Source organism: Mustela nivalis (genome assembly GCF_964662115.1).
Source record: "Mustela nivalis genome assembly, chromosome: 3".
Classification (NCBI taxonomy): domain Eukaryota; kingdom Metazoa; phylum Chordata; class Mammalia; order Carnivora; family Mustelidae; genus Mustela; species Mustela nivalis.
In genome coordinates this window covers 116,369,826-116,388,978 of record NC_139022.1, presented here as the reverse complement: position 1 = coordinate 116,388,978, position 19,153 = coordinate 116,369,826, and the positions used below count along the sequence as shown (strand labels likewise).

Sequence of the window (19,153 nt, the reverse complement as noted above, 5' to 3'; positions counted from 1 at the left end):
AAAAGAGATTTTTTAAAGCTGGCCTAGCAGTGAAGTAGTCAGGGGACATTTGAGGTAGAAGGAGTTGAGTCAAGTATGAGCCTCAGTCTCTTACATAATGAGTAAGTTTGTTCTGAGAATTCAGTGAGTAAATAAAAGCATCAGCCAACAAAGCACATAGTTGGTATCCCATCAGTGATAATTATCTTCTTCCTTTAGCTGTCCTTTGAAAGGCAGTATAGGTATCTGTTGTTACTCGAATATATTTGGACATTGAGGTATATAGATTTTGGGTGAAGATAGATTAGGTGAAGATTTTAAGCAGGTGAAACTTTATCATAAGGTGAAGATTCAATGAAAATTCTAAGCAGGTGAAACATCCTGTATGGGGAATGAGAATCATGTCCATGGGAACAAGTTTCACAAAGGTTCTGTTGCTAATGTCATTTCAGTAGGTCCTCACCTGTTGGCCATGTGGTTTCTGTGTAGATAGGGGTTATTAGTATTAACACTATAGGAACTTGGCTCTCGACTCTTGTGGTCCTGGATGGTCAGGGACCACTTAACCAATATCTTACCCTGTGTAGAGCCTGCCACCACAGAGGCTGGGGCAGAAGGTAGAGTTGTAGAGAATATCACAGGTCTGATTCTGCTGAAGCTCTGGGATTCTGCTCTTTCTATGCCTCAACCCTAGGCTGGCTGGGTGCCTCTGCCTTCAAGGAATACACACTTGTTTTTATGGGGGAATTGGATACAGATGAAAGCAGTCAAAGTGTTACTCATTGCGTGTTGTGGCAGAACTGTGCATACTATGCTGTGGGAATAGACCAAGAGGAAGCATAACTGTGCTGGAGATCAGAGTTAGGCAGTCATGGGTTGGTTTTTTTCCTTGTGACTTTGAAGAGTGAACCTTAATAATCGTTATCATTTGTTGTTTGCCAGGCCCTTTTTAGTTTTCTGCTTTAAGTCCTTGTGACAACAGTTTAAGTTAGATGTCGTTATCCTTACCTTACAGATGAGGAAGCTGAGGCACATAAAATTTTAAATACTTTCCCCAAGGTGCCAAGGCCAGTAAGTGAAGAGGAAAGTTTCAAATTCTAGCAATCGGGCTCCAGAATCCTAACCCTTCACTCCTACACTGAAAGTGAAGAAGTAAACAAATGAAAATGTTGACAAGAAAACAGCGCATGGGAAAACATATATTAAATCTAACATGTTGAGTGAATGACCTCTAGCTATGTGTTATAGCTTAAGATGGGGTTGGGGGAACACAGGGCTGTTAGCCAGAAAAGGTGGTAGGTAAGTTACATGGTCAGAGCAGAGTTTTTAGAAATCTTTGAGTTTGAGAACTGTAGAAGATGAGAGGCTGTGGCCCGGGATGTCTGTGAAGTGACTGTTTTGGTAGTTCCAGGCAGAGAAAAGCTTGTCACAATGAAGTGTCCCTGGGGTGGAGAGGATGATGGGTACTTGAATAGACATTAAGTAGACAGACTAGTCAGGACATTCTGAATAATAGAATGAAGAAAGGAGTAATAATTTAAAAACAAAAACAACTAACAAAAAATTTAGAGGATTCCAGGCAACAAAAGCTCTGTTAGATGTTTAACAGGAAAATGGAGAAAAGGGGATATGGACCAAAGGAGAGGTTTTCTTTAAAGAATTGACACAATATGGGGAAAGCTACAGAGAGGAAAGGAGGGAAGAATTAGAGTTCTTTTGAGAGTTTTTTAATCTAGGTTACAAGGAATTAATTTTTGAAAAGAGTGAATGAAAAATTTGTTATAAAAGGGGAAGAATGAGACTCTTAAGATTTTGTTGGACTCTAAGATATTACAGTCTTTTAAACATATGAAAGGACTTGAATATTAATCAGCTATGAAGATCTGTGTATCATTACAGCTAATAGTTGATATTTACAGAATGAAACTTAGGAATAGAACAGGTGTTCTTTTCTTTAGAGAATTAGGCAAGAAGGAGCGGGAAACTTCAACTCTGAATTTCTTCCAGAGGGGTGCAGCATGTTATTTGGCACCTAGAAGACTGAATGTGTCTAGAGGCAGGAGGTTCAGAACTGAGGAAAGAATTAGGCTTAATGAATTACAGTGATTTAGCTGAGCAGATACAGTCTCATTGTCGTTAGGAAATGTTATTTGTGGGCTTTTTCAAATCATTTAGCGAGATTTGTTTTTGTTTTAAATTTTCCTCTGAAGGTGGTAGTCTTTTTATTGTGCCATGTAGTAGTAGATTGTGTTTTGTCTTAATCCGATATCTGAATACCCTGGGGACTATAAATTAACTTGAAAATAGCACTTATATGTATGTCTTAGTTTTTCATATAATGCTGCCTGATCCCCCCCCCCCCCCAAGAGCGAGAGAGCGTGTGAGAGTGAGCACAAATCTGGGGAAGGGTGTTGAGGGAGAAGCAGGCTCCCTGCTGAGCAAAGAGCCCAGTGCGGGCCTTGATCCCAGGACCCTGAGATCATGACCTGAGCTGGAGGCAGACACTTAACTGACTGAGCCACCCAGGCAGTCCAGTGCTGGCTGACTTTATTGTCTAAAGCATGGATTTTTTTTTTTTTCCAACTTTAAAGGGGAAAAAAAGACAAAAAAAACTACTCCACCCAAGATTAAGTGACTTGTGCTGTGTGTTTTCTTAGCTCTTCAGGAAGCTGCAGCAAGGTTTGAGGAGTTAAAGGCCCAGAAAGAGCTAAGGCAGCTGCAGGAAGACCGAAAGAATGACAAGAAACCGCCGCCTTACAAACATATAAAGGTGAGAAAAGACTGCAGGAGACTGTTCTCCAGGAGAGACCCTGTTATAGAGTGCTGTCTTCCTGTTTTGTTCATGAGAGGATTGGAAGCACAAGTACAGTTGCTCAAGGTAGAGGTGTGCACTTGAAAAAAGATAAGAAAAAGTTCCAGAGCACCATACCTCACACATTGTCTACAGTTTATATAAAGTCAGTTGTGTGTTGATAACTTTTTCTGTTGCCTTGGAAAGTCTTCTTATAGAAGGGACCGGATTAGAGTCTCTGCACAAGAAACATCTTACAGTTTGAAGGGGATTCAAGAAGTATGATAAAAAATGATAAATAGCCCTGAGATAGTATGACTATTACACATGTTAAGTCTTCTTGGTAATGTCTGATACTAAAGATATTTTAGGTAGCCAGTATGATTAGGTTTCCCAAGGTCAGGAGAATTCGTGTTAGGTGTACCTAACCCCTGATGTGCCTAATAAGAGTCATCACCATTTATCATCTGGGTCCAGTGGACCCTTTGTATTTTTTAATGTTTTAAATCATTTTTATGAATAATTTACAGACGTAAAAATACAGGAATAATGAACAAATTTATCAGACATTTTAGTAAGTATTTACTAAAACCACTCTTTGAAAAACCTGAGTTTTATTAAGTTAGTTCGAGTGTTCAAACATCAGAAAACATGAAAGAATACTATTAGCTCTGTTAACAATGTGAGACTACCCAGGTTCTTATTGTAGAATATTTGTGGTGATGTCATTCCTGAATAAGAATACCATATTTCATTTTTGTCAGTAGAAATTCATTGTTAGTGTACCAATTAATATTTGGGTTTCTGAAGTCTTAGAGTCTGAGGTTTCACATAGAGATCAATTTCACCACCATCTTTAGAGTCTAATGTGATCAAGTGTATCCCAAGTATTCCATGGGACATACTTACACTAAAAAAATTAAAAAAAAAAAAAAAATCTGAAATTCAAATTTAAGCAGGTGCCCTGGATTTTTATTTCCCCAATAAAGCAACCCTACTAAAAGCATACTATAAAGATGTTATCTCTAATCTTTCATACTTTCTGGAAAGGTTATTTAATACTTTGGGCAATGCAATAGAGAAACTAAAGTGTCACTATTTCACTGTTGCATACATAAGCTTTTGTGATACCATTATTTCTCTGTTTTCTTGTTAGTTTAGCCTTTTGGTAAAGGTGGAAAACACTAATTAGTAACTGAATAACAATGAAATAGTAAAATGTTATGAGATACAGGTAATTAAGAACACTAAAATTCCATTATGTAGCTTAGATTTTTTAAAAGGGTTTAGTGGATGTTTTTGGTAGTTGCAGGATAGAATGAGGGAGGTTTTTTTTTTTCCTTTTCCTTCTTTATTTCTTTTTTTTAAAGTGAATTTTCTTTTTGATCTTCAGAAGACCTCTGAGAAAGAATAAAACTCATAAAATAATCATCCTTCTAAAACTGCTGAAGAAAATATACTCAAAACTTAAAATTGGGTCTAAATGGTGGTAGTGTACTAAGAGTTAAATGGAGTTATTGTGCATGGAGATATATAACATAGTGCACGGAGTTCTAAGTGTAGTTAGGCCTCAAAAAGGGGAAAAGAATCTGGTTCTCACAGTACTAGGTGTCAGGTAACAGCAAGGGAGGTATTTCAGAGTAGCACTTCAAGCATAGGAAGCCCTTGAGAGAACAGCTTCCTGGAATTGATCTAAATCACAGAATTTAGAAGCCAGCTTCTTTCCTCTCCATACCCCTTCCCCACCTTTTTAAAAACAAACAAATAACGTTTCCAGGAAAAACGTTTAGAACAAGGGTTAGAAAACTATAGTCTGTGGACCAAATCTGGCTTACTGTGGTTGGGTAAAAATAAAAATGAGAAGAATATTTCCAAGGAAATGAAGATTACATGAAATTCAAATATTAGTGTCCATAAATGAAGTTTTGACATACATCCATGCTTATTTATTTTGCTTCTTTTATGCTACAATGACAGAATTGAGCTACACACACCAGAAATCTGTAGCCTGCAGAACCCAAACTATTTACTGTCTGGCCTTTTCTAGGAAATGTTTGTTAATCCCTGATCTAGAGTGAGCATTTAACTGTACTTAGGTATCTATATTCTTAACTATGTGTTTTGTTTGTTTGTTTATATGTTAGGCAAGAAACTTACTTGGGATTAATAATAGGTTAGATCATATGTTAAGAAAGAATGATAGAAATATATCTTTTTATAGAAAGCAAAGGAGTAGAATGAAACTTTTTTATGGGAGGGAGGTCAGGTAAAGATACCTTGAAACAGGTATCTATGTTCTAATGCCTTGTGTGTAGGACCTGCAGTCTGAGGTGATTGAGTCAGTCCTTACCTTCTGTCCCCTTAGAGTTCGCTTTCCTCAGGATTTTGACTTCCATTTGCATGTGGTAGGAGTATTCCTCCATTAACAGAAAGTTTACAGGTTTTGTCGGGGGGGGGGTGTTTCAAGATTTTTTAATTTATTAGGGCAGGGAGAGTGAGGCAGCAGAAGCAGGCTCACCGCTGATCTGGTAACCCGACGGGGTTTCATTCCAGGACTCTGGGATTATGACCTAACCAAATGCAGACCCTTAAGTATCTGAGCCACCCAGGCACCCTCAAGACGTCTACAGTTTTTGCCCATATTTTGAGGTATCTGGGAAGAGATCTGGCAGAGTTACATCCTTGTAAGGTGTTATCAAGAACAGGTTTGAGAACAATATACTTCTGCAGACAGATTGGAGATTTTATAATATTGTTAAAGAAGAGGCAAAAACTAAAATGTTAGAAATGAAACCTTTTGGGAATTTAGAGGATGGAAAAAACTTGTTAATCATGGTGATTTCGTTTTGTCTTTAAAAGATTTTATTTATTTATTTATTTATTAAAGATTTTATTTATTTGACAGAGAGAAATCACAAGTAGATAGAGAAGCAGGCAGAGAGAGAGAGAGGGAAGCAGGCTCCCTGCTGAGCAGAGAGCCCGATGCGGGACTCGATCCCAGGACCCTGAGATCATGACCTGAGCCGAAGGCAGCGGCTTAACCCACTGAGCCACCCAGGCACCCAAAAAGATTTTATTTATTTATTGACAGAGATCACAAGTAGGCAGAGAGAGAGGAGGAAACAGGCCACCCGATGAGCAGAGAGCCCGATGCGGGGCTTGATCCCAGGACTCTGGGATCGTGAACTGAGCCAAAGGCAGAGGCTTTAACCCACTGAGCCACCCAGGCACTCCTTCATTTTCTTTTGTATTTTATTTTATATTTTTGAGCCCAATGCGAGGCTTGAACTCATGACCCTGAGATTAAGAGCTTGATGCTTAGTTGAGCCACCCAGGTGCACCAGTCATATTTTATTACTATTATTTTGTAAGATTATATTTATTTATTTGACAGAGAGATGACAAGTAGGCAGAGAGGCAGGCAGAGAGAGAGGAAGCTCCCTGCTGAGCAGAGAGCCTGATACTCAGGGGCTCGATCCCAGGACCCTGAGATCATGACCTGAGCCTAAGGCAGAGGCTTTAACCCACTGAGCCACCCAGGCGCCCCAGTCATAGTGATTTTAGATTGAATGGATGTGATAATCTAGAATATTTTATGTGACAAATAATTAAATGGATATTAAAGAAAATTATACTATCTGCCATGTTTTAAGAGGTTGGTAGACTCTGTAGTCTTTTTACATGTATTTTTCTTTTTACATATATTTCTTATTCTCACACTAATCTTGGAAGTGAAGTGATTTGTCAAAATCATAAAATTCCTGAAAAGCCAATTTTTATGTATGGGATGGGTTTTTGTTGATGCATGGTTTGACTGTTGCCGCCAATACCAGGTAGGGGAGACTCATTCTCCTAGTGCACAAATCAGCATTTGTGTTGTGGAATGTTTTTTTTTCCTTCAGCATCGTTGCTAGCATTTGGAAAATGTTAACACCTTCAGTGTTACAGAGGCTGTTTGACCTCTATGTTTTATCACCAGATTTTCGCTATAGTTTTTAGTACTAGCACCACTACTGAATAAATATGAGTGACATTGCTATAGTCTATTAAAAAGATTTCAAACTATGGTAGTAAATATTAAAAATATTTTTTCACATCCGGGAGGAATCCCACTTACCCAAAGACATTTTCATGTCAACCATTTGCCAGTTAAAATTTTTTTTTAGTGTAACAGCTAACATGGCGCCACCATGTGGTAATAGCAGAAATCCAGTTTATACTTCACTTGGCCTACCAGCTTTGAAATTATGATATTCATAAAGTGATTTTTAAAATTTTTTTGTGGGATTTGGGGCACCTGGGTGGCTCAGTGGATTAAAAATTTTTTGTGGGATTCATAATTTGTTTATTAAGTAAGCTTTTATGTCAGACTTAATCTTTTTTCCTCCAATTTTTTTATTGTAGTGAAATATAGATAAAATAGGTAAATCATTTTTAAACATTAAGTTCAGGGATATTAAATGCATTCATAATGTTTGCATTCGTTACCATCATCCATCTCTAGGCCTCTTTTCATCTGGTAAAACTGAAACTCTGTACCCCTTAAGCATTAACTCTCCATTCTCCCCTCCTCTCATTGCTTGCCAACTACCATTCTACTTTTTTCTCTACGATTTTCACTACTCTAAGTACCTTATATACATATGGTATTTGTCTTTTTGTCACTGATTTATTTCATATAACATAATATCCTCCAGGTCTGCCCATGTTGTAACATGTGAGAATCTCCTTTCTTTCTTTTTTTTTTTAATTTATCTGACAGAGATCACAAGTAGGCAGAGAGGCAAGCAGAGAGAGAGGAGGAAGCAGGCTCCCTGCAGAGCAGAGAGCCCGATGTGGGGCTTGATCCCAGGACCCTGGGATCATGACCTGAGCCGAAGGCAGAGGCTTAACCCACTGAGCCACCCAGGTGCCCCATGAGAATCTCTTTTCTTTTTAAGCTGAATAATATTCCATTACTTGTACCACATTTAGCTATTGTGAATAATATCCTGAGTTCCAAGTCATGTAAAATGTTGCATGCAACTTCAAAGAAGAGAAGTCTAACTTTTATAGGTCCTGAGTTATCTTGTGTTGACTAGTCTGATATTCTGTAATATGTGTTTCTTCTGCAGGTGAACCGTCCTATTGGCAGGGTACAGATTTTCACTGCAGACTTGTCCGAAATTCCCCGTTGCAACTGTAAAGCTACTGATGATAACCCCTGTGGGATAGACTCTGAGTGCATCAATCGCATGCTGCTCTATGAGTGCCACCCCACAGTGTGTCCTGCTGGAGGACGCTGCCAAAACCAGTGCTTCACTAAGCGCCAGTATCCAGAGGTTGAAATTTTCCGCACATTACAGAGAGGCTGGGGTCTCCGGACAAAAACAGATATTAAAAAGGTGAAGAAAATTTTTCATGATTTCCAGATTTTTTTTTTCTTCTTTATAATTGCTTAATATGGGTAATTATTCTTGGGTCCTGCTGTGTCTTTCTAGAGTTTAGATGCTTGAGGATAAGTCCTTAGTATTGATCACGTTCATGTCGTATGAGGATGAAAAAGTGAAATTTGTAGAGTTACCAGGATTTTATTTGCTCTTTTGTGACAATCCTGGAACTTGTAGTTAAGAGGTTGGGGATAATGAGCATGTGATACAGAGGTGTTAATCACATAGTAAAATAAAATCTGTTTTTACTAAGGGAAAATCAGTTTTCATTCATGGAAAACGAAGAAGAGGATTAGGCCTTCTCTAATAAAAGTGCAGTAACATCTTCAACTTCAAACTTAAAAAGCCCTGCAAGTTTCTAATAGAGAATATTATATAGTCTTTTTGTAGAGTAAGTCTTTTTTGACCTTTTAATAAATTAAACCTTACTCTAGTTAAGCTTTCCGAAGAATTTTACTGAAGTTCTTGTGTAGAAAATGATGTGAATATTGGCTGTTCTGTAATTTGGTCAGTAGCTGTCACATATCTATTGTGTGCCAGGCATTGTGGTACAAATGCAGTGATAAATAAGAGGCATAGTCCATGCTTTCATAAAGTTTAGATTCTAAGCTGGAGAGACATTGGTCAAGTAGTCACTCAGTGTGGAAGCTCAAAGGGTTCTAGAGGCATACAGTAAATGGTAAAGGGCCTGAAACTAGCTTTGACTCAGAGAATGTTTTGAGAATTTGAAGTATAAGAAGTTTTTGGCTCAAGATAGGTAAGTGTTAAAGCACTGCTGGCAAAGCAGACAGCCTGAGGGAAAGCCAGTATGACTATAGCTCAGTGAATCAGGAGGACAGTAGTGTAAAATGTGGAAGGGCAGCAGGCAGGGCATAGTCAAAGGAAAAGGAACATAGTTTATGAAAACTGATTTTCAGGTTTTGGGGCATTTAAAGGGATCGACTATGTATATCGCCATTTTAATGGAGCCCTATTTCATAGAGTAGTTTACCTACTTCTGTGTTGGTTGATCTCTAATGTCCAATGTATCCCAGTCTTTGTCCTGGTGACAGTAATAGGAGTGGGGAGGTATTTTTCATTGTCAAATAGTTGAAGCATCATATTTATGTTTCTTGAATAAACCTTTGTTAAATTGACTAGGTATATGTACATGAACTGCTTTGGAGATTTGTTTTCTTTAATTTTTTAAAAGATAAGGTATATCTGGGAATACAAGTTGAGTTTTTTGCCATTAAGAACTGTTTCTTGTTCTAGGGTGAATTTGTGAATGAGTATGTGGGTGAGCTAATAGATGAAGAAGAGTGCAGAGCTCGAATTCGTTATGCCCAAGAACATGACATCACTAATTTCTATATGCTTACTCTGGACAAAGTAAGTGTTATTTCCATCGTTACAAGACTGCAAAATTGATATTGTCCCAGCCATAGTGTTTGTAAGCATGTAGTTCACTGCCAAAACAGCATCTTCATAGAGTTTGCTTTGTCAAGGTTCTGGAGTAGATAAATTTGCTCATTTCTGGCTATACATCCCTTGACAGAGTCAACAGAGCTGCTGTTGGCATTCTTTTTAACTGTCCAATACAAGTTGGGTATTCCGTCTTTTAGCATTTTTCCTATAAGATTAAAACCTGGAGCCAGCCATGTAAGTAATCATTCTTCCACCCTTTTATTTTACAGATTGTGAAACTGATTTGTTAATATTTAGTGCATTGAGAAGGTCATAATAAATTGTAGAACTCAACTTCTGAACTCAAGTCATCTTTTCAATCACAGGAATTTGCTGATGACTTTCATTTCATTAGTGCCTAGGATTATATATGGGACTCATTCCTAATTCCAGTAGCCTAAAGTGTTTATTTTCTGTGTATCAGACATTCTTCCTTTTACCTGAATGTTAAAGTCTATTAGCAGTCCTCGGCCCCTTCTGTTGGCTGTTATAACAGAATTCTTTCCTGGTGTGGAACTTTGTGAACAGTTATTAAGTTGAACCCTTTAATTTAAGAGATTGTCACCTCTAGGTGTTCAGATCTTCATTTGGAATGGGGTCTGAGTGTCAGTGTTAAAAACACCTTAGCTGATTTCTAATGTGCAGCCAGGGTTCAGGACCACCTAATTGAGAGGATAGGGCAATCTGCTACTTCTAGGGCATTGGTTCCTCAAACTTCAGCATATATTAGAATTATCTAGTGGGCTTGTTATAACACAGATTGCTGGGCCCCACCTCAGAGTTTCTGCTTTAGTATATCTGAAGTGCAGCCCAAGAATTTGTATTTCCAAGAAGTAATAAATGGGGTGCTAGTGCTGGATTAGTGACTGCACTTTGAGAACCACTCCTGGGACTGTCAAACTTTACAAAAGGAGCTCTAGCTTGTTAGAACATACAGGAAACACCTAATGAGCATCATCTCTTGGAATTCTAGGACCGGATCATTGATGCTGGTCCCAAAGGAAACTATGCTCGGTTCATGAATCATTGCTGCCAGCCCAACTGTGAAACACAGAAATGGTCTGTGAATGGAGATACCCGTGTTGGTCTTTTTGCCCTGAGTGACATTAAAGCAGGTAAGAATCAGTTAAGGATTCTGGAGCTAAGAAAGGAATTTCAGGTTTTATCATTGAAAAATCCTGTATGTCCTGTAATCTGAAATAAGGAATATTTTTGGTGGTGATGATGGTATGGCAGAATATACATAACATAAAGTTTATCATTTAACCATTTTTTAAAATTGTCCAGTTCTGTGGCAGTAGATCCATTCCCACTGTTGTGCAGCTGTCACCTCCATCGATCTCTATAACCTTTCATCTTCCCCAAATGAAACTCTGCCCATTAAATACTAATTCCCCATTTTCTCTCCCCTCAGCCCCTGGAACCACTGCCAGACACCATTCCAAGCATATTATCCTGTTTAATCCTTTAAAAAAATGTTAGTGAAGTATTAGATACTGGTGTTACTTGGATTCTTGGGTCTGGCACCTCTAACCATCCTAGGGTTGTGTCCTATGTATTAGTTACTCAGATGTTATCCAGGCCCAAGACTTCGGTCCTTCTGTCTCTCCTGACTGCTTTCAACATATTTGTACTTGTAACTCTAGTCTTTGTCCATGGCGATGGATTCCTCTACCATTTCTAGCCATAAATTTTTCTTCTCTCTTCCCCCATATTCACTTATCTCAAGTAGCATCGTATGGGAATTCACAGACTTTGTTCTTGTCCTCACTTGACTTCCAGTCTGCATGGTGGGAATGAGAGGAATTAGACAGAATGCTTAGTGCTATGCAGGGTTCTGTGGAGATACAGCCTTGACAGACTGAATCAGAACTTTTCAGCTTGCTGTCTTTACTCATCCATGTTCATGGACTCTTCAATACCTGTTATACTTTCTACCACAAGTGTCATACTCCTTGTTTATCTTTTTTTTTTTTTCCTTTGTTTATCTTTGCTCCAACACCCTTTCGTCCCCATGAGTGCAGACCTCAAGGATTGTTGTATTTTGGGCTCTTTTCTAAATTGGTATGAGTCTTTCCTTTATGTACAGCAATACCTTCTGATTTATGCCTTGTGCAGTTACATTTACATAGTGGATTGTGAGTAAGCAGCAGGTTATGTCTAGTATCCTGCCACCTTATATTTGGGTATATGGTTGAGTTGTATTATAAACACATTAAATTAATGAAAACTCAGTTATATACTCATAATTTTTTTTTTAAGATTTTATTTATTTATTTGACAGAGATCGCAAGTAGGCAGAGAGGCAGGCAGAGAGAGAGGAGGAAGCAGGCTCCCCGTCGAGCAGAGAGCCCGATGCAGGGTTCGATCCCAGGACCCTGAGATCATGATCCGAGCCGGAGGCAGAGGCTTTAACCCACTGAGCCACCCAGGCACTCTATACACATAAATCTTAATAAGAAAGGAGGAGTATGAGTAGAATTATCTGTCATTCAGTAATTCCACAGTAAATGTGAGAGGGGAGACAGAACCCTACTCTTACCTTGGTCAGTCTCAGTTCCTGCAAACTCCTTGCAGTGTGAACCTCTCATCAGGCCGTGAGTAAGTCTAGTTTTTGTACCATTTGGACCCCTAAATGTAAGGCAGCTGCTTTATAACTTGCTTAGCTGAATAAATTAATAGTAATCCAATATTAGATCTAAAACTATATATATGAGTTTATCTCATTGATGGAAGGAAGAAAGGTCAGTCTGCAATGGGAGATCTAAGATTTGATCATTTTGACCAAATAATTGTCACTTCACACGTAAATGGTGGGTGAACCATTACCCAACCCAGAGTTAATCTCTTTGTATACATACATAAAATTCTTGTATTTTTTAGGCCTTCCTTAATGTGCTTTGAATTTGAATGGTTGTTTGTTTTATTTCCTCTCTTAGTTTTGATAAGATGCACTTTTGAGAGAAAGGGGACAATTTGTACTTTAAATCTGTACATTTCTTTTTTAAAGTTTACAAATTACGGTTGTGTGCATTATGTCATATTCTCTAAATAAGCTTGCAAGGTGGTGGTTTCTCTGTTTCACAAATGTATTCAGGGCTCAAATCACCCAGCTTGATAGTGTTTACAGGGATATAAAGCCAGGGCCCAAGTCTGTGGTGTAGAGTTTTGTAGTATTACTTTGTATTGAGATGTCATCTCCTTAAGTTCTGCTAGGTTTGGCACAGATCAACAGGTTTTCTTCATATACTTGCATTCCCAGTGCCTAGCACAGTGAGTTGTTGTTTGTTTCAGTAATGAATTAATATTTTGGATCTGAATTTATTAGAAAATAAAAAACAACTTAGGGTAATTAACATCTCCATAGTAAAGGTTATTTTAAATATTACTTGTTAACCATTATCGGTATTCCTCTTACTAAGTTGTATTTGCTTATTAATAACTTATTAATAATATTATAGGATTAGAATTATTTGTATTTCATTAGTATAGTGGGATTAGAGTTAATAAATCCCTTCTGTCCTCTGAAAAATCTGTTCTCTTGCAAGTCCGTATCCTTTGTGATTAATACAGAAGTAATGTAATTAAAATCATAGATATTAATACTTTCATGGTCTTTTATGCAGGCACTGAACTTACCTTCAACTACAACCTAGAATGTCTTGGGAATGGAAAGACTGTTTGCAAATGTGGAGCCCCAAACTGCAGTGGCTTTTTGGGTGTAAGGCCAAAGGTACCTTCCACATGTTTCCATCAGAAATAATGGTGTGGTCCTCCCTCCCTAACCAATGGCACAGCTGACTCTTTTAAGATGTCTCTTTGGAATAATGACATTGGATTGTTGTCAGTAGGGCTGCTGGCACTTAACTAAGCATTCTGATGATCAGTTTGGTTATTCAAGAGCAGATCTACAGGTGTTGTTGATTTTTTTTTTTTTTTAACAGTCTGACTTCTAATTGGTGATACTTTCTAGCTACAAAAGCTATAAAATAGGAAGCCATAAAGTAGGTTACTACCCATGTCTTTATTGGTCTCAGCTAATCTCACTCATATTTCTGAATAAGCTTCTTAGATTCTTGGTATCTGTGTCTCTGTCTTCCTGTCTTTGTCTTTTTAAAGATCTCAAAGAATCCAATATTGAATTTAAGATTCTGAATGTAGTATAACACTGTAGATAAACATAGGACCCTTAATCTTATCTTAATAAAGTATAAGAATTGTTTCTTACTCCCTGAATTTTTATGTGCATTTTAACTGACTTATAATTCTGTAAAGAATTACTTAACAAATCTGTATCCTACATTCCTTAAGTATTATAAAATCTTTTTCCTTGCTGTTGCATAGTCTTTAGTGACAACCATTGTCTTTAGTGACTTAAATTTTTTATGTAATGAATGGACATGCATCCAGATTTTCTATTCTAAGTTACATTCTCCTGAAAAGTGAAGTTTAGTTTTGATGAAAAGTACATAGTGACTCAAGTTGGTTATTTCCCATTATGCTTTTTTGATTATAGAAGTAAGTGTTAAGCACTGAAAAATGTAAATCACAAAACCCAATAACTAAAGGGGGAGTAATTTTTTTTTTCTTTAAGATTTTATTTATTTGTTTGACAGAGAGTGAGCACAAGTAGGGGGACTGGCAGGCAGGGGGAGAGGGAGAAGCATAGCCCGACATCGGGCTCAATTCTAGGACCCCGGTTCGTGACCTGAGCCAAAGGCAGATAGATACTTAACCGAATGAGCCACTCAGGCACCCCAGGAGTAATTGTTTTGAGCGAAAAACACATAGAGATAGTGAACACCCACCAATTATTCTTTTATAAATAAGGAAAATTATGTTTATATTTGAGGATTTTTTTCTTTAGTCGGTTAAATGGTCTTGTTCCTTAAGGTGTCCAGTTTATTACCTATAAATCAAAATAATAACTTGAGTTTAACCCAGGTTTAATGGTATTACATTCACTAGGGATATCCGTTTTTGCATCCTTAACATTTATGTAATATTTCACACATGGATCAGTGAGAGAGAAATTTGAGGGCAGAAGTTAAGAAATGGGAGATCACTGAGGGATAGTAATAGATCAGATTGATCGTGGATGTTTCTAGTCCAGGATAAATAATGTGAAACCCATGGGGTTTGGTAACCAAGGGTGGGCTACAGGGATCATGGAGGAGACCTGCTGTCTTGGGGAGTAGTGGATATGAACCTAATTTGATATAGATGAAGGGCACATAGCTTATTGAGGTCAAGGGCCATGAATTATTTTTCTGTGCCTTCCTAGCATATGATTCTTACTCAGGGTTCAGTGACAGTTTGTTGGATAAAGAAATGTGTGTGCCCACGCAAACATACACACCTAGACAAACATAAAAGTAAAACTTAATGAAAGGATAACCTTCAACACCAGCCTTATGTGTTAATAAAAAGAAGGGTTTTTTTCCTCTTTTATTTCATTCAGGTGGCAGGAGTCGTTGATAGAAAAGTTAGAATTAACGCAACCATTTATTGGGTACCTATGATGTGCCAGGTGCCTTTCTTGCATTTTCTCTTGTCTTTACAACAGTCTATGAGGACTGTTTCTTCCCAGAGGACAGACTGAGGCTCAGAGAGGATAGTTAACCTGGTCAAGATCACACAACTAATATATCGACAGAATGCTTACTGCTCAATATCTGACCTCTAGAATCAACCCATTGCCACAGAAGAAAAGTCAAAGAAATTCAAGAAGAAGCAACAGGGGAAGCGCAGGACCCAGGGTGAAATCACGAAGGAGAGAGAGGATGAGTGTTTCAGCTGTGGGGATGCTGGCCAGCTCGTCTCCTGTAAGAAGCCAGGCTGCCCGAAGGTTTACCACGCTGACTGTCTAAATCTAACCAAGCGACCAGCAGGTTGGTGTCAGATCCATGTAGAGTGGTCTTCGTTCTCTGCCAGAATTGTCAGAGCCCTTTGTCTTCCCACGCATAGTGTTGAAGGGGGTATGGTTCATGTTCTCATTCTGGAAATAAAGACTTTGGAATCCTAGGTTATAGAGAAGGGAACAGAAACTTACTCATTATATGTCAAGCACTTTATTTACATTTATGTTATGTTATTTTATCCTCCCAGCAACCCATAAAGATGAGACCTTTTCACCTTCCCATGATGCAGATGAGGAAACTGAGAGTCCAGTTTGGTGAGATGACTTGTCACAATAGAGCATGTAGATGGAGGAGGTGGACTGAAAGCCAGGTTTTCTGACTTCAAGGCCACGAAGTCATGTTTCCTTTCTACAGAAAGAAAGGTTGAGACAGCATGGAGTTTGGGGTTATTTCGGTCAGTGAGGCATGGACTAGACACCTTTTTAGCTCCCTTTACACACTCCCTTATGAAGGAGAGGCAGCTCGGTCTGCTGACACATGAGAGAGCTTCTTGGGCAGATCAAGTGTCAAGAGTTTGTGGCTGCAGAAGCTACTAACTTTTGAGTGGTGATTGACGTTAGAAGATTTTTTGGGGGACTTGGATAGGTGGTCTGGTTTGTTGATGGGGGCAAGAAAGCAGTAGGGAGCCGCTCTAGCTGAGGCCTGCTTTACCAGAGGCCTGCTCCCAGGAATTGCAGAGAGAGGACTTTGGGGTGGGAGTGAGAGGCTTTTCTTTCTGAACTAGCTTTCCTTCAATGTATGGTTGCCAGGGAAATGAAATAATAGAAACGGAGGTAATGTGAGGGTAAGGCCACAGCATGACTTGTCAGTGCCAGGAAGTGAAGATGGAGAATTGTTTCAGAATCAATAGCTCAGGGTTGTAGCTGGCACAGGCTGCAATAGAACTTGTCTTGACTGGGAGCCAGGAGTCACGGCTAGAATAGTTTATTTGGAAACTGTGAGCCAGGGCCAAAACACCATCCATGGCAGAGACTCTCAGGTGTCGAGAAATGGGGGCAAATAGATGGTAGGTCAGGGTCTTTTCCACTGGTTCTGTGTGGACGGTACAGGTAAAATTTGTGCTAGTGTGAAGACTTGAAACTGAGCAAAGGAAAATCCGCTCAGTTTTTCAAAACATTTGTACATTTGCTCCCTGTTCTTAAATACAACCAAATAAGCAGAAATTTAAATAGCTAAGACTATCCCTTTAGAGTTGAATATTAAAAGGCTATATTAGACAAATGGAGTTTCAAGACTGTTGAAGTAGTATCTTCTCATTCTAAGGGGAGCATTGGGTTCCCCCGTGCTAGAAATAGTCATAGAAATAAGAAATTCCTCCTGCCTATATATTTAGTTGATACTCAGTTGCTACTTGGTACTTGGCTTTTATTTTTATGTGTTGTGCAGGAGAATCAGATTCTGGGGTAGGGGAAGTTCAGGTGAGTGGCATGAGCTCTCTTAGAAGGTGGCAGTTTGAAATCACTCTTTTGACTTAGGCTCAGGGCCATGGCTCATTTCATGCACCTTGCTTATTTTCCTAAGCGTTTGTTTCACATCTTTGTTTTTAGGGAAATGGGAGTGTCCTTGGCATCAGTGTGACATCTGTGGGAAGGAAGCAGCCTCCTTCTGTGAGATGTGTCCCAGCTCCTTTTGTAAGCAGCATCGGGAAGGGATGCTCTTCATCTCCAAATTGGATGGGCGTTTGTCTTGTACTGAGCATGACCCGTGTGGGCCCAACCCTCTGGAACCTGGGGAGATCCGTGAGTATGTGCCTCCCCCAGTACCGCTGCCTCCAGGCCCAGGCACTCACCTGGCAGAGCATTCATCAGGAGTGGCTGCTCAGGGGCCCAAGATGTTGGATAAGCTGCCTGCTGACACCAACCAGACACTGTCACTGTCCAAAAAAGCTCTGGCAGGGACTTGTCAGAAACCACCGCTTCCTGAAAGACCTTCTGACAGAACTGACTCCAGGGCCCAGCCTGTAGATAGGGTCAGGGACCTTGCTGGGTCAGGGACCAAACCCCAATCCTTGGTATCCAGCCAGAAGCCATTGGACAGGCCACCTGCAGTGGCAGGACCAAGACCCCAACTATCGGACAAACTCTCTTCAGTGACTGGAGTAAGCTCCTCAACCTCAGTCAGGTCCCAACCACTGGAAAGACCTCTGGGGACAGCTGACCCAAGGCTGGATAAATCCATAGGTGCTGCCAGCCCAAGGCCCCAGTCACTGGAGAAAACCCCAGTCCCTGCTGGCCTGAGACTTCCACAACCAGACAGACTGCTAGTCAGCAGCAGTCCCAAACCTCAGACTTCAGACAGGCCCTCTGACAAATCCCATGCTTCTTTGTCCCAGAGACTCCCACCTCCTGACAAAGTACTATCAGCTGTGGTCCAGACTCTGGTAGCTAAAGAAAAAGCGCTGAGGCCCGTGGACCAGAATACTCAGTCAAAAAATAGAGCTGCTTTGGTCATGGATCTCATAGACCTGACTCCTCACCAGAAAGAACGGGCTACTTCACCTCATGAGGTCACACCACAGGTTGATGAGAAGATGCCAGTGTTGGAGTCAAGCTCATGGACTGCCAGCAAAGGTCTGGGGCAGATGCCGCGAGCTGTAGAGAGAGGCAGTGTGTCAGATCCTGTCCTTCAGCCACTGGGGAAAGCAGCAGTCCCTTCGGAGCACTCCTGGCAACCAGTTAAATCACTCACCCAGGCCAGACTTCTCTCTCAGCCCCCTGCCAAGGCTTTTTTATATGAGCCAACAACTCAGGCCTCAGGAAGAGCACCGGCAGGGGTGGAGCAGACACCAGGGCCTCCCAGCCAAGCACCAGGCCTGGTGAAGCAGGTGAAGCAGATGGCCGGAGGCCAGCAACTACCTGGACTTGCTGCCAAGAGTGGGCAGTCCTTCAGGCCTCTTGGGAAGGCCCCATCCTCCTTCTGTACTGAAGAGAAGAAGCTGGCAACTGCAGAGCAGAGTCCCTGGGCCCTGGGAAAGGCCTCACCAGGGCCAGGACTCTGGCCCATGGTGGCTGGACAGACAATATCGCCATCTTGCTGGTCCTCTGGGAGCACACAGACATTGGCACAGACTTGCTGGTCTCTTGGAAGAGGGCAAGACCTTAAACCAGAGCAAAATACACTTCCAGCTCTTAACCAGGCTCCTTCCAGTCACAAGTGTGCAGAGTCAGAACAGAAGTAATATGAGTAAATGTCACATGACCAGACCAGCTGCCCCCAGGGTTCTTGGGGAACGGAAATCCTCTTTCTTTTCCCCTCTTAAAAAACAGACCCCAACAATTTTCCACTGTTACTCTTTCCTTATATCCCAACACTCAGAACTCTTGTGACATTAGCCAGTGGGGGCATGTGGTTGTGTAAACCATGTATGGAAATCCAAGTGGGCCCCAGCCAAGGAGACAGACAGACTTGGGTCTTTTTCCTCCAACCTTTACACATGGTAACTTGAAATAAAAAGTCCACTCTGGAGTCAAGCATGGGATTCAATTCCACTGGTCAGGTTGGAAGATAGAGGGGCTCTTGGAGTTATTTCTCTTGCCCTGCAGAGCCCCACCGAGGGCACCTAATGAACACTTGGGAAGAACTGATAA

General features: G+C 40.2%; 1 protein-coding gene across 20 annotated transcripts in view; it reads left to right on the top strand.

The window, feature by feature from the left end:
* Window positions 1-19,036, top strand: part of NSD1 (nuclear receptor binding SET domain protein 1) — a 148,930-nt gene extending 129,894 nt beyond the window's left edge. For 14 of the 20 annotated variants that reach the window (XM_082723106.1, XM_082723120.1, XM_082723108.1 and 11 more), the window contains 7 exons: window positions 2,637-2,749; window positions 7,885-8,154; window positions 9,454-9,570; window positions 10,619-10,760; window positions 13,272-13,378; window positions 15,332-15,536; window positions 17,114-19,036. In XM_082723106.1, the coding sequence (XP_082579232.1) occupies window positions 2,637-2,749; window positions 7,885-8,154; window positions 9,454-9,570; window positions 10,619-10,760; window positions 13,272-13,378; window positions 15,332-15,536; window positions 17,114-18,744 (2,585 nt within the window). In that variant the 3' untranslated portion in view covers window positions 18,745-19,036. Of the gene's footprint in view, window positions 1-2,636; window positions 2,750-7,884; window positions 8,155-9,453; window positions 9,571-10,618; window positions 10,761-13,271; window positions 13,379-15,331; window positions 15,537-15,753; window positions 15,821-17,113 lie in introns of those variants that run through there. The other 6 variants (XM_082723113.1, XM_082723111.1, XM_082723112.1 and 3 more) reach the window with 2 other exon arrangements.
* The last annotated feature ends 117 nt before the right edge of the window (window positions 19,037-19,153 follow it).